The sequence below is a fragment of the Littorina saxatilis genome, linkage group LG13, assembly GCF_037325665.1.
Source record: "Littorina saxatilis isolate snail1 linkage group LG13, US_GU_Lsax_2.0, whole genome shotgun sequence".
Lineage (NCBI taxonomy): Eukaryota > Metazoa > Mollusca > Gastropoda > Littorinimorpha > Littorinidae > Littorina > Littorina saxatilis.
Genome location: NC_090257.1, coordinates 27,859,676 through 27,872,097, shown reverse-complemented (window position 1 = coordinate 27,872,097; position 12,422 = coordinate 27,859,676). Strand labels below are relative to the sequence as shown.

The following is a 12,422-nucleotide window of genomic DNA, read 5'->3' as shown; positions in this document are numbered from 1 at the left end:
CCATCGTACACTTATTTAGTCATTGCAGTTAATGTAAACTTGTAAGCCATCGTACATTTATCCAGTCCAGTCAGTGGTGTTTTACGCGGGAAAGAAGAAAGGCACCTTTAAGCTGAGACTTTCGACCCGAAGGAAATCGAATTTGTCGTTAGTTAACTATTCTTCCGCTTGGCTGGGTTTTCCGAACACCGTGAGATGAAGTGTACTACGGTAGACTATAGCGGACAGCTTCGTTACAGAACCATAGCGGACAACTGTCTCTGCGAAGGGGGATGTATTGATGATAACCTTGTCAAACAGTTGCTACTTGAGTGTGTGTGTGTGTGTGTGTGTGTGATTGTGGGGGGAGGGGGGGGGGTCGATGCTAGTCCACAAATTAGTTCAGAATATATACTGTACTACCATTAAAGGGCTTCTGTCTGTAAGAAATCAAAAAAAGGCAGAAGGAATTTTAAGGTTTAAGAACTTTTAGTTTTGAGGAGTGGTGTCGGGGGGGGGGGGGGGGGGGGGGGGGCGGAGATAAAGCACGCGCGCGCGCGCGCGGGTGTGTGTGTGTGTGTGTGTGTGTGTGTGTGTGTGTGTGTGTGTGTGTGTGTGTGTGTGTGTGTGCATACCCGTGTGTCCGTTTGAGCCACTATGTGCGCTCGTCTGAAAGTGGTGTGAGTGTGTGAGCTCGGAAGAGAATGGATGCATGCATGTGTGTTTCGGGATTTATTTATCAGTCTCTTTGTCATTTAATGTCTGGAAGCAAAAATGTAACGCTTCGATTGGCCATATTTATGATTTCGGGAAAGTTGTATAATTATTATTTGCGATTTGAAAAGTTGTTGTTAAATTTACTAATTGTAATTTGTAGCTGCGACCACACTTATTTCTTTTTGTTTGTTTTTATAACAGATGTTATCCTCCGTGCCTCAAAGGGGGTTACAGGATTATTAACACTTGAAACTTGAAACTTGAAAACGGCAAAGAAGAAAAAGTAATAAGACGAGACAAAGAAACACCTGCGAGAAAGCCAACAGAAAGTAGCTGCAGAACTAGCCCGAGGCCTCAGGGAAGGGACACAACTCCACAAGCGACACACATTTGTCTCCCCTACCTGAAGTTGATTGATCTTGCTGATGTAAGCCCCGATCAATTCCGCCGAGTCAGGGGGAGTAATCAGGCTTTGGGGAGATAACTCTGCACTCAAGCCAGGGGCGAAGGAGTGACGTTTGGAGTTCCTCTTCTTTCGGTCGCCATCTTGCTCCAAATAGTTCTTTAGATACCTGCACAATAGATTATGAGACTCAGGGCCGGACTAGGCCAAGAGGAGGGGGGGGTTGCCAGTGGTGGCCCAGGGGGATGTCCCCCCTGGCGGCAGGGGCGGATCAGTTCATTTTATGACTGGTTTTTTTCAAAAGTATATTGTGAAGATATGGGTGTGAAGGCGCGAAGCGCCGAGCCGACGGCGCGAAGCGCCTAGCTTGCTAGGGGGGTCCGGGGGCATGCCCCCCCGGAAAATTTTGAAAAAAAGGATGCAAAATGGTGCAATCTGGTGCATTCTGAGGATGATCATTACCAGTTTTAGGCAGCAGATTTTGTCACTGATTAATACCCCAAAAATTGAAACTCAATGTAAAATAAAGAAATGCATACCTCATTCAATATTTTTATTTTTTGGCTGGGGGGGGGGGGGGGTCCGGAAACCCTAGAACCCACCCACCCTCCACCCCCCCCTCGTTGTGGGGGTCAGGGGGCGAAGCCCCCTGAAGCTGACGGGTAGGTCATATTCTGAGATAGGAAAATGGTCGCTCCTTGCATGAAACGGCATAAAATAAGCAATAATAAAAAAAAAATTAAATAAGTAAGGTACATGTTTAGGCTAGGGGGGGGGGGGTTGCGCAACCCCCATAACCCCCCCGGTAGTCCGGCCCTGAGACTAATGTGTAAGGTGAAGCGTCAAGTGAAATAAAAAGGATGGTTATAATCATGGTGTGAATGCATTACCAAAATATACAGCTGCACAGTTACATTGACAAATAAAAGACTTTTAAACTTACCACTTTACAAATTAAAATGGTAGTCGTAAAATCACCACAAACACATGTACACACACACACACACACACACACACACACACTCACAGACACACAGACACACACACACACACACACACACACACACACTCACACACACACAAACACATGTACACACACACACACACACACACTCACACCCACACACACACACACCACACACACATACACACACACATACACACACACACACACACAGAGATTGTATGCAAGTGGCACGATTAATCACCACACAAGATATCGTCAAAGCAATTCCAATCACATTAAATCAGACAAAACACACAGACCGGGCAGACACAATGTAAAGTCATTCTAAATATCTGTGTCTTTTCCACTTTGATATTTCATCCATGAAGGTGACCCCATAGCCGTTTATTTCACCAAGCAGCCGTCTCAATACATTCCGCAAAACCCGGTTCAACAAATGTGAATTTTATATTAAACGCCATTTGTTATTTTGGCTGAAATAGGGCACTTGACAATGAACAATGACTGTCGAGATCTATGTTAAAGGTTATCTCTTGGTGAAATTGCAAATAACATTTACGTATCGATCTAATTTCGTTAGAATTCCGTTTCTTTCTTTCTTTCTTTCTTTCTTTTATGTCTTTATATTTTATGATCTGTATAACGCATACAAATTTGCACTCTTTCGTAGGCTCTGTACGCAACCGAAATATATGAGTTTTAGTCGGCCTCTGACGTCAAATTGCTCAAAGAAAGAGAAACTCTAAAGACTGATCGATACGTTATCCCGTAACAGGTCCACCTGAGGTCACGTGACGGCCATTCTTCGATTCGTCGATTGTCAGAATAGACGTAAACCGAAAATAATTCTGTCGGGTTTGTTGGGCTTGTGAAAGAGTGAATGCCATTGCTTTTACTTGGGCAAACTGACATTGGTAAGGCGAACAACTAACGACGGTTGTGTCTGAAACGAGTAGACAAGTGCACGAGTGAATGTATAAATTTATCCGTGGAAAAGCAAGGGTGTTCACTCTTTCACCACCCATACAAATCCGACAGAGTTATTTCCGAACATCGTCTGTTATGAACTAAACAGTTCTTGACACCGTTTTGTTTTCCCTCCAAAAAAAAAGATTAGCCTTAACCTGAAACTGTTCCCGCTTTGATTGTATTTCGTAGGTTGACCACCCCCCCCCCCCCCCCCTCCATCACCTCCACCCCCTCCCCTTGTCCCATAACTGTTGCATCCACCCATCGTTCGCGAACATTATCCTGTCCTCTTGTTTTTGTCGATCGCCTTTCACAATCGGATGTCTGCTCTGGAGATGAAGCTGGTGGTCTTCTGTAGAGTCTGCAAGGGTCCAACATGACACATTGTCCTGTGATCCAACATTTTGGAAAATTGTCTGTACTATGTGTTCATGAAAAGTACCTAAACCCGCTTCGTTTTTCTTCCAAATAGATGAATGCCTATCACCCCCCTCCTCCCTCGCCCCGCTTCTGCACCCCTTTGACAGCCCCCCCCCCTCCCGTCGCACCCATATCAACATACATCCGCATGGGGGACATTATCTAAATTATGAATGAAAAACGTGAAGCTTTTCCTCGAAATGATTGAATGCCTTTTGTCTTAAATCTGTTTAATCCCCCCCCCTCATCCTCCCCTCCCCCATCCCCTCCCCGTTACCGCGGCCCCCACCTTTCCCCATTCTCACAAAAGAAGTTACATTAATGATGAATCAGTCTGATACGCGTAGCTGGAGAGAGAGAGAGAGAGGGTTATGCGCATGTCCGAATTAGATACCTGATGTATCCGGTTCTGTCATATTCATCGGCTCTGATGGAAATATTGGTGGTGGTTTGTGGGAAATGTGTGTGTGTGTGTGTGTGTTTGTGTTTGTGTGTGTGTGTGTGTGTGTGTGTGTGTGTGTGTGTGTATGTATGTGTGTGTATATATATATATATATATATATATATATATGTGTGTGTGTGTGGGGGGGGGGTGTACGCGTGTGTGTGTGTGCATGTGCACGAGTGTGTGCACGTGTGTGTGTGCGTGTGTGTTTGTGTGTGTGTGTGTTTAGGTGTGTGCGTGCATGCGAGCGTGCGTGTGTGTGTGTGTGTGTGTGCGTGTGTGTGTGTGTGTGCGTGTGTGTGTTTGCGCGCGTGTGTGTGTAAAGGGGAAATGATGGCGGAGGTGGGGGGCGGTGAATCGAATTCAGAGAAGAAGTCGTGGCGTAGGATAGAGTAGTTAATAATGATGAGATATGCACGTCTGCCCAATGCTAGTGTCAAGTTGAGAGACTGCTCAGAAGGACGATCATCAGTTCTCTGTAAAATAGTTGCACAGTAGTGAGGAAGCCACTTTCGTGTTCAGTGCAAGTTTACAGCATGCTTCAAAGCATTGCACCGGATATTCAAACTCGGTGTGGGGCAAAAACCCATAACATTTTTGCTACATCTAGCAGACACTCTAAATTACGAGTAACGGTTGAAACACGCACGCACGTCCGCCATAATTATACAAACGCACTTACCAACACACACACACACACACACACACACACACACACACACACACACACCTCCCCCCTACCCACTCCCCCTACACGCTCCGTACTCCCCCCCCCCACCCACCCCTTCAACTCTTCCACGTCCGTGAAACTAAGCCCGCCCGGAGTAATGAATTGAACGTACTCCGTTGTTAACCCCTCCTTGCACTCTAAACTTAGGACTCTCTGAGGACCTCCTGTCGTGAGATGACAGAGTCCTTCGGCCTCGAAACGCCATTATGTGCAGCGAGAAACGGTGTAGCCTGCTGCTAATGTTTGTGAATTTTTGTTAAAATTAAAAAAAAAAATTTTTTTTTTATTTTTATTCAATTTGTCATGCAATGCATAGTCAGATGATAATAGTGTGTTTGTGAATTTTGGTTCGCTATTTTTTGTTGTTGAAAAATAACCTTGGATTACAACTTCCATAAATAAACTTTGCCTTTTTGTTTTTCTTATTGTTTTTGAAACGAGAGCGTCTTATCTATTTCGGACATTTACTTTCTTTGAGTTTATGCGTTTGTGTCTGAGTCCTTTGTCATTAGTAAAAAGTAAACGCGCAAAAAACATGGACAAAACTATGATCAGAACGAGAGAACATGGTACGCTTGAAACTTTTACTACTGCACTGATAATGATAATCTAATATATATATATATTTTAATTCATAACTACAAATGACTGTGTGCTATATTCCACTGGAATTGTATCAAACTATTTATTTCCTGTTTGTTTACTGGAAGGCGATCAGACAATACGATCAGCCCAATTACTGCAGACTCAGGCCTTTATTGTCGGCCATCATTACCTCGAGTTCCTTTTTTCAGGTTCTTTTTGGCACGCAAACAAGGACAATTAAATGTGATACTATTTATTTGCATGTATGATACAGGTACAAATGTGATAATTGTAGGCTTATACTAGTGATTACTGTGTGTGATACATGAAATGTGATATGAATGCTGTTTTTATATGTTATACTCTTACTTTCTCCCAAGCGCAAGACAAATTCTTCTGTGAAAATTGAAGCCAATAAAATTTGAGTTTGAGTTTGAGTTTGAAATTAAGGGAAGAGTGTGACCTGAATTCATCGGCTGGTTTCCAGAGTGTTCATTGATTTGGACTCTACAACCACCCAGACCTCAGCTGCGACATTGTAGGCGTTTGTCCCTTTTCCCCTTTGTTTTTCTTTTCTTTTCTTTTTGTTTGTTTGTTTGTTTCTTTCTTTTTTTCTTTCTTTCTTTCTTTAAATCAATCAGTCAATGAATGAAATAATGTATAAATGAATCAATTAATCACTCAATCAATCAATCGATCCATCCATCAATCAATCCATCAATCAATCATTAAAGCAATCAATTTATGATAATAAGACATAAGACATAAGACATAAGACATAAGACTTTATTTCAACCATGTGCAGAATACAAGGGACATGTTTTGGCCATGAGTACAAGCAATCAATCCATACACACCCTTCCAAACATCGCTTGCAATCTCAGTCACACACACGCTCACGCACGCCCGCATACATTCCCCACACAGAACCCACAACAGCACAACCATCAGTACCACTACCAATTCTACTTATACTGCTTCTAATAATGAAAACGATATGCTATAATTATGATCTCAACTTCATTACTATATTTAAAACACATTTGTTGCCATCTTCTGTTTTAGTCTGCTGTACAGTACGATGGTTTTGCCAGCACGTGTTCAATCTTGTGCCAAATGTTGTTCCTACTATAAACCAGACATCACAAATGTGTTTCTTAAAACGATAATATCTTAGGAAAAACGCTCTCATATCGCTTTGAAAGTTTTGCGATGAAGTTCACGGTTTAAAATAATGGCACAATGAAGCAAGACTACATTCACTTTGCAAAAACAAGTACATTGAAAGAACAAATGTTGTCGTAAAGTTCAATGGAAAGTGCACTCTTGTGTGAGAATGTAATTATTTCCCTTGAACAATTAAGGTTCCTGATGGCGCCACTGACATAAACTGATTCAGCACTATTATTAACACTTCTGAATAGGAGAGGTGTAGCGCCTGGATGCTCATTCACTCACTTTGATTTGATTAATTAGCAAACTGGTAGTCCTTTTTTTTGCGCAAATCGTGGTATGCGCGTCTAATCTACGGTACAATGGATTCCCAAAATTCGTCAAATTAGTCAAGTTCGCCAAAAACTCCCCCAAAACGGTCAGATCTTCTTCTTCTTCTTCAGCGTTCCAGAATTGTCTTTGTTACGTGTGAGCTCGTTGTTCCCATTTGGGTTCCCCACACTATTCTCTGAGAGCATAGTCAGCTTCACTCCGCTTTCGTTGAGTAGGCATGCTGGGTATTTTCGTGTTTCCATAACCCACCGAACTCTGACATGGATTACAAGATCTTTTCCGTGCGCACTTGGTCTTGTGCTTGCGTGTACACACGAAGGGGGTTAAGTCACTAGCAGGTCTGCACATAAGTTGACCTGGGAGATAAAAACAATCTCCACTCTTAACCCACCAGAGACCGGGATTCGAACTCACGACCTCCCGATTAGTAGGCCGAGGTCTTACCACCACACCACTGCGCCCATCGGCCAAATCAATGATGCAACTAAGAATGTTAAATCTGAATTTCATCCTCTGGTAGTTCCATAACGCTACTTAACCAAAATGATTTAGCGGTTCGTCAATAAAGGTCGCAGAAAGGTCATTGGCCTATGAAACAGAACGTCAGCTAACCAGTTTAGGGCGCTCTATACGGGAGCAAAGTCTGCGAAAATGGCTTCAGTTTTGATTGAGCCTTCACCCCAGACTGAACACTTTCCTTAATTGAGGACGACGGGGGCAGAGACATTTATATAGATTATTTATTGCCGCTGAAAGAAAAAAAGTCGGAACCTTTTAAATTACACTCCGTCTCGTGAAAACAGTTAAAGTTGTTAAAAGCATAATAGTTAATATATACTTAGTATATACATAGTACTTAGTTAATAGAATTAGGAAACGATACCAGCAGTAAAATGATATACTGTTGAATGTTATTTTACATGTGTGTTAAGTTTCATAGAATTAAGCAAACAACTGAGCAATGGAATGAAATAGAATACAGTTTTGAGTGATTGGGCACATGGGCTAAGCTTAATAAAATTAAGAAACAATGCAAATAAGCAGTGGAATGAAATTCAGTTTACGATTATTAGGCGCTATTGGTAGGTTCCCAAGGAGACAGAAAAAAGATCAATCAAAGTAAATGCAATTAAGTGTGCGTACACCACCGTGATAGGCGCTATACGGAGGTAGGGGAGAAAATATCAATTTAAAAGACAAGGAGGACTACTTATACGCATTATGTTGCCTAATTAAATATAATTTCCACACAAATGATCAATTAAACAAAATACAAGTATGAATATTTACGGTTGAGTGCTTAATTTCATAGAATTACGAAACAAATGATCAATGAAATGATTTCCCACGACGAAGGCGTTGATCCAAAAACGAAAACAAGAATAAAACAAGTCGCGTAAGGCGAAATTACTACATTCAGTCAAGCTGTGGAACTCACAGAATGAAACTGAACGTAGTCCGCCGCTAGTGCAAAAGGCAGTGAAAGTGACGAGCCTGTTTGGCGCGGTAGCGGTTGCGCTGTGCTTCATAGCACGCTTTACTGTACCTCTCTTCGTTTTAACTTTCTGAGCGTGTTTGTAATCCAAACATATCATATCTATATGTTTTTGGAATCAGGAACCGACAAGAAATAAGATGAAAGTGTTTTTAAATTGATTTCGAAAAATTTAATTTTGATCATAATTTGTATATTTTTAATTTTCAGAGCTTGTTTTTAATCCGAATATAACATATTTATATGTTTTTGGAATCAGGAGATGATGAAGAATAAGATGAACGTAAATTTGGATCGTTTTATAATTAATTGTTTTCTTTTTACAATTTTCAGATTTTTAATGACCAAAGTCATCAATTAATTTTTAAGCCACCAAGCTGAAATGCAATACCGAAGTCCGGCCTTTGTCGAAGATTGCTTGGCCAAAATTTCAATCAATTTGATTGAAAAATGAGGGTGTGACAGTGCCGCCTCAACTTTTACAAAAAGCCGGATATGACGTCATCAAACACATTTATCGCAACAAAGAAAAAAACGTCCGGGGATATCATTCCCAGGAACTCTGATGTCAAATTTCATAAAGATCGGTCCAGTAGTTTAGTCTGAATCGCTATACACACACACACGCACAGACAGACAGACAGACACACACACACACACACATACACCACGACCCTCGTCTCGATACCCCCCCTCTATGTTAAAACATTTAGTCAAAACTTGACTAAATGTAAAAAACAAGAATGGTGGGTAATTGGAACGTTGATTTGTGTCAATATAACGTTCCAGTTACCTACCATTCTTGTTTTTTTTAAAATTCTGAATTCTGGAACGTTGGCAGTCTATTTGGTTTAGGATTTTTGCTCCAAAAACGTTATCAGAGAGACACGTACCCTTGCCATCCCCTCCCTCACCTAATCCCAGGCTCTGCCCATCACGTTTTCGTCCACTGCGCTCATGAAATAGAATAGCTGAAAAATGGCTATCTGATAAAAGAATAAGGCTCGCTATCTGACAGCCTGTCTCGTAAGCCAGTGGGTTTTGGATGACCCATATTGATCGAGAGCCCAATTCACTTACGATGCCAGACGCAAGGTTTTTGGCAGGGACCCGCACAGAAAACACAGAGCCGCGGCCGTGATCAATCCAATATTGTATGTGCAGGGAGCGTCACATTCATTCGCCGGTTTGGCTAGCGCAGAAGCAACTTATCCCACACTTACACCCCCCCCCCCGCCCCCCTCCACCACTCTGCCGAACATGTTTCTAGAGAAAAAAAACTCGCACCCCTTTTGCAAATTCTAAACTTCTTCTTCTTCTTCTTCTGCGTTCGTGGGCTGAAACTCCCACGTACACTCGTGTTTTTTGCACGAGTGGAATTTTACGTGTATGACCGTTTTTTACCCCGCCATTTAGGCAGCCATACGCCGTTTTGTGAGGAAGCATGCTGGGTATTTTCGTGTTTCTATAACCCACCGAACTCTGACATGGATTACAGGATCTTTTTCGTGCGCACTTGGTCTTGTGCTTGCGTGTACACACGGGGGTGTTCGAACACCGAGGAGAGTCTGCACACAAAAATGACTCTGAGAAATAAATCTCTCGCCGAACGTATGGACGAACTAACGCTGACAGCGGCCAACTGGATACAAATCCAGTGCGCTACCGACTGAGCTACATCCCCGCCCACAAATTCTAAACAAGGCAATAATGGGACCTTGGATTTTCAAAGATTGTATAATTGTTTTGGACCGAAACCATCGGTTTTTTTTAAAGAGTATACTCTATGTGTGTTACAAAACGTTTGCACTTTCTTCGGGTAATAATGTGCGTGCGGTGGTCCTCGAGCTAATATACTTTAATACGTTTGCACAAGTTTGCTACGGGTAATAATGTGGGTACAGGTTGCCCTCACGTTCATATAATTTAACACGTGATATTACCTTTCTCTCAGTCACGATTTTTCTACTCACACAATGTGTCTTGTCATGTCGACAGATTACTCCGTCTCGAGCGTGTAGAGTGTAAACCACGTGACTAATCTCCCTGGGGGGTGGACAGGTGTGAGTGCTTGAAATCCGATATCGATGCTTCCTGGTTTTATGTGTGCGCATGCATGTGACTTGTTATTTTCCTTTGTTTATCCTATCTTTAATTAGCGCCTTGTCTAACTTTTTCAGATTATCACAGAAACTTTCCAGGCAACCCTGTCACAATGTGTGAGTGTGTGTGTTTGTTCTGTAAAACCAAAAGTCTTGATGTAAAGACTTTGTCTGGTTATTGTGTTTGACTGTACACGTAAGTGTTAGTTAGGGTGCCTCGGAGAATGAGGAACATATGAGCTTTCGGCGATACATTGTTTTTAGGATGTAAGTCGCTAGTTCATTTCTCTGCTTGTTATTCTCTCAGGAGCCAGGAGGCTGCTTCCGCATAGCTCTCACTTATACGCACTTACACATACACACACTCACAATCACACACACAAACACACCCTTTCCCCTCCTACACCTCACACTCTCTCCCCACCCCACCCCAACACCTCACACTCTCTCCCCACCCCACCCTAACACCTCACACTCTCTCCTCACCCCACCCCAACACCTCACACTCTCTCCCCACCGCACCCCAACATCTCACCCTCTCTCCCCGCCCCACCCCAACACCTCACACTCTCTCCCCACCCCAACACCTCACACTCTCTCCCCACCCCACCCCAACACCTCACACTCTCTCTCCACCCCACCCCACCCTAACACCTCACACTCTCTCCTCACCCCACCCCAACACCTCACACTCTCTCCCCACCCAACACCTCACACTCTCTCCCCACCCCAACACCTCACACTCTCTCCCCACCCCAACACCTCACACTCTCTCCCCACCCCAACACCTCACACTCTCTCCCCACCCCAACACCTCACACTCTCTCCCCACCCCAACACCTCACACTCTCTCCCCACCCCAACACCTCACACTCTCTCTCCACCCCACCCCATCCCAACACCTCACACTCTCTCCCCACCCCAACACCTCACACTCTCTCCCCACCCCACCCCATCCCAACACCTCACACTCTCTCCCCACCCCACCCCATCCCAACACCTCACACTCTCTCCCCACCCCACCCCAACACCTCACACTCTCAGTCTCCCCACCCCAACACCTCACACTCTCAGTCTCCCCACCCCACCCCAACACCTCACACTCTCTCCCCACCCCACCCCAACACCTCACACTCTCTCCCCACCCCAACACCTCACACTCTCTCCCCACCCCAACACCTCACACTCTCTCCCCACCCCAACACCTCACACTCTCTCCCCACCCCAACACCTCACACTCTCTCCCCACCCCAACACCTCACACTCTCACCCCACCCCACCCCATCCCAACACCTCACACTCTCTCCCCACCCCACCCCAACACCTCACACTCTCTCCCCACCCCACCCCAACACCTCACACTCTCTCCCCACCCCAACACCTCACACTCTCTCCCCACCCCAACACCCCGCACCCCTACAGAATGTTGTACTGACCAGAAGTCCTCTGCGGAGGATAGCCTCCCCTTGCTGGGCACGTGCTCCACTTCTTCAACTGACTCCTCCCTGCCCACAGGCACCCCCTGCTCGTCCCGTACTGTGTTCTCCTTCCTGATGATCTCCCCGTTCGATGTCGGGATCACCTGGAACCATAACACATGTAACGATCATTGTTTTGTTACCACAACACATGTAACAATTATTGTCCTGTAGCCACAACACATGTAACACTTATTGTCCTGTAGCCACAACACATGTAACACTTATTGTCCTGTAGCCACAACGTCACACATGTTACAGCATTGTGTCCTCCTTCCTAATGATCTCTCCGTTCGCTGTGGGGATCAACTGTAACCACAACACATGGAACAACCATTGTCCTGTAACTAGAGAACATGTTACAATCATTACCCTGTAACCACAACACAGGTAACGGCCGTTGTCCTGTAACTATGAAACCAAGTATACGAAAGAATCAAATGATTGTTTCAAGTAAAACCAGTCAAAAAGGAGTACGTTTGGGCTACATGAATAGCCCTATAAACATGCCATGTGAACAGAAAGGTTTCCATGGCATTTTTATAGGGCTATTCATGTTTGCATCCTTAGCGTATCACCAATTCTTGTCCCAATAGAAACATTTTCTGAGAGGACGTTAACTCCCC

General features: G+C 44.0%; 1 protein-coding gene across 1 annotated transcript in view; it reads right to left on the bottom strand.

The window, feature by feature from the left end:
• The window catches only part of LOC138945441 (uncharacterized), a gene marked incomplete at its 5' end in the record, with an annotated part of 34,586 nt that extends 22,686 nt beyond the window's left edge, over positions 1 to 11,900 (bottom strand). The window contains 2 exon segments of the mRNA XM_070316869.1: positions 1,100 to 1,268; positions 11,755 to 11,900. Coding sequence (XP_070172970.1) covers positions 1,100 to 1,268; positions 11,755 to 11,900 — 315 coding nt within the window.
• Positions 11,901 to 12,422: the final 522 nt, after the last annotated feature.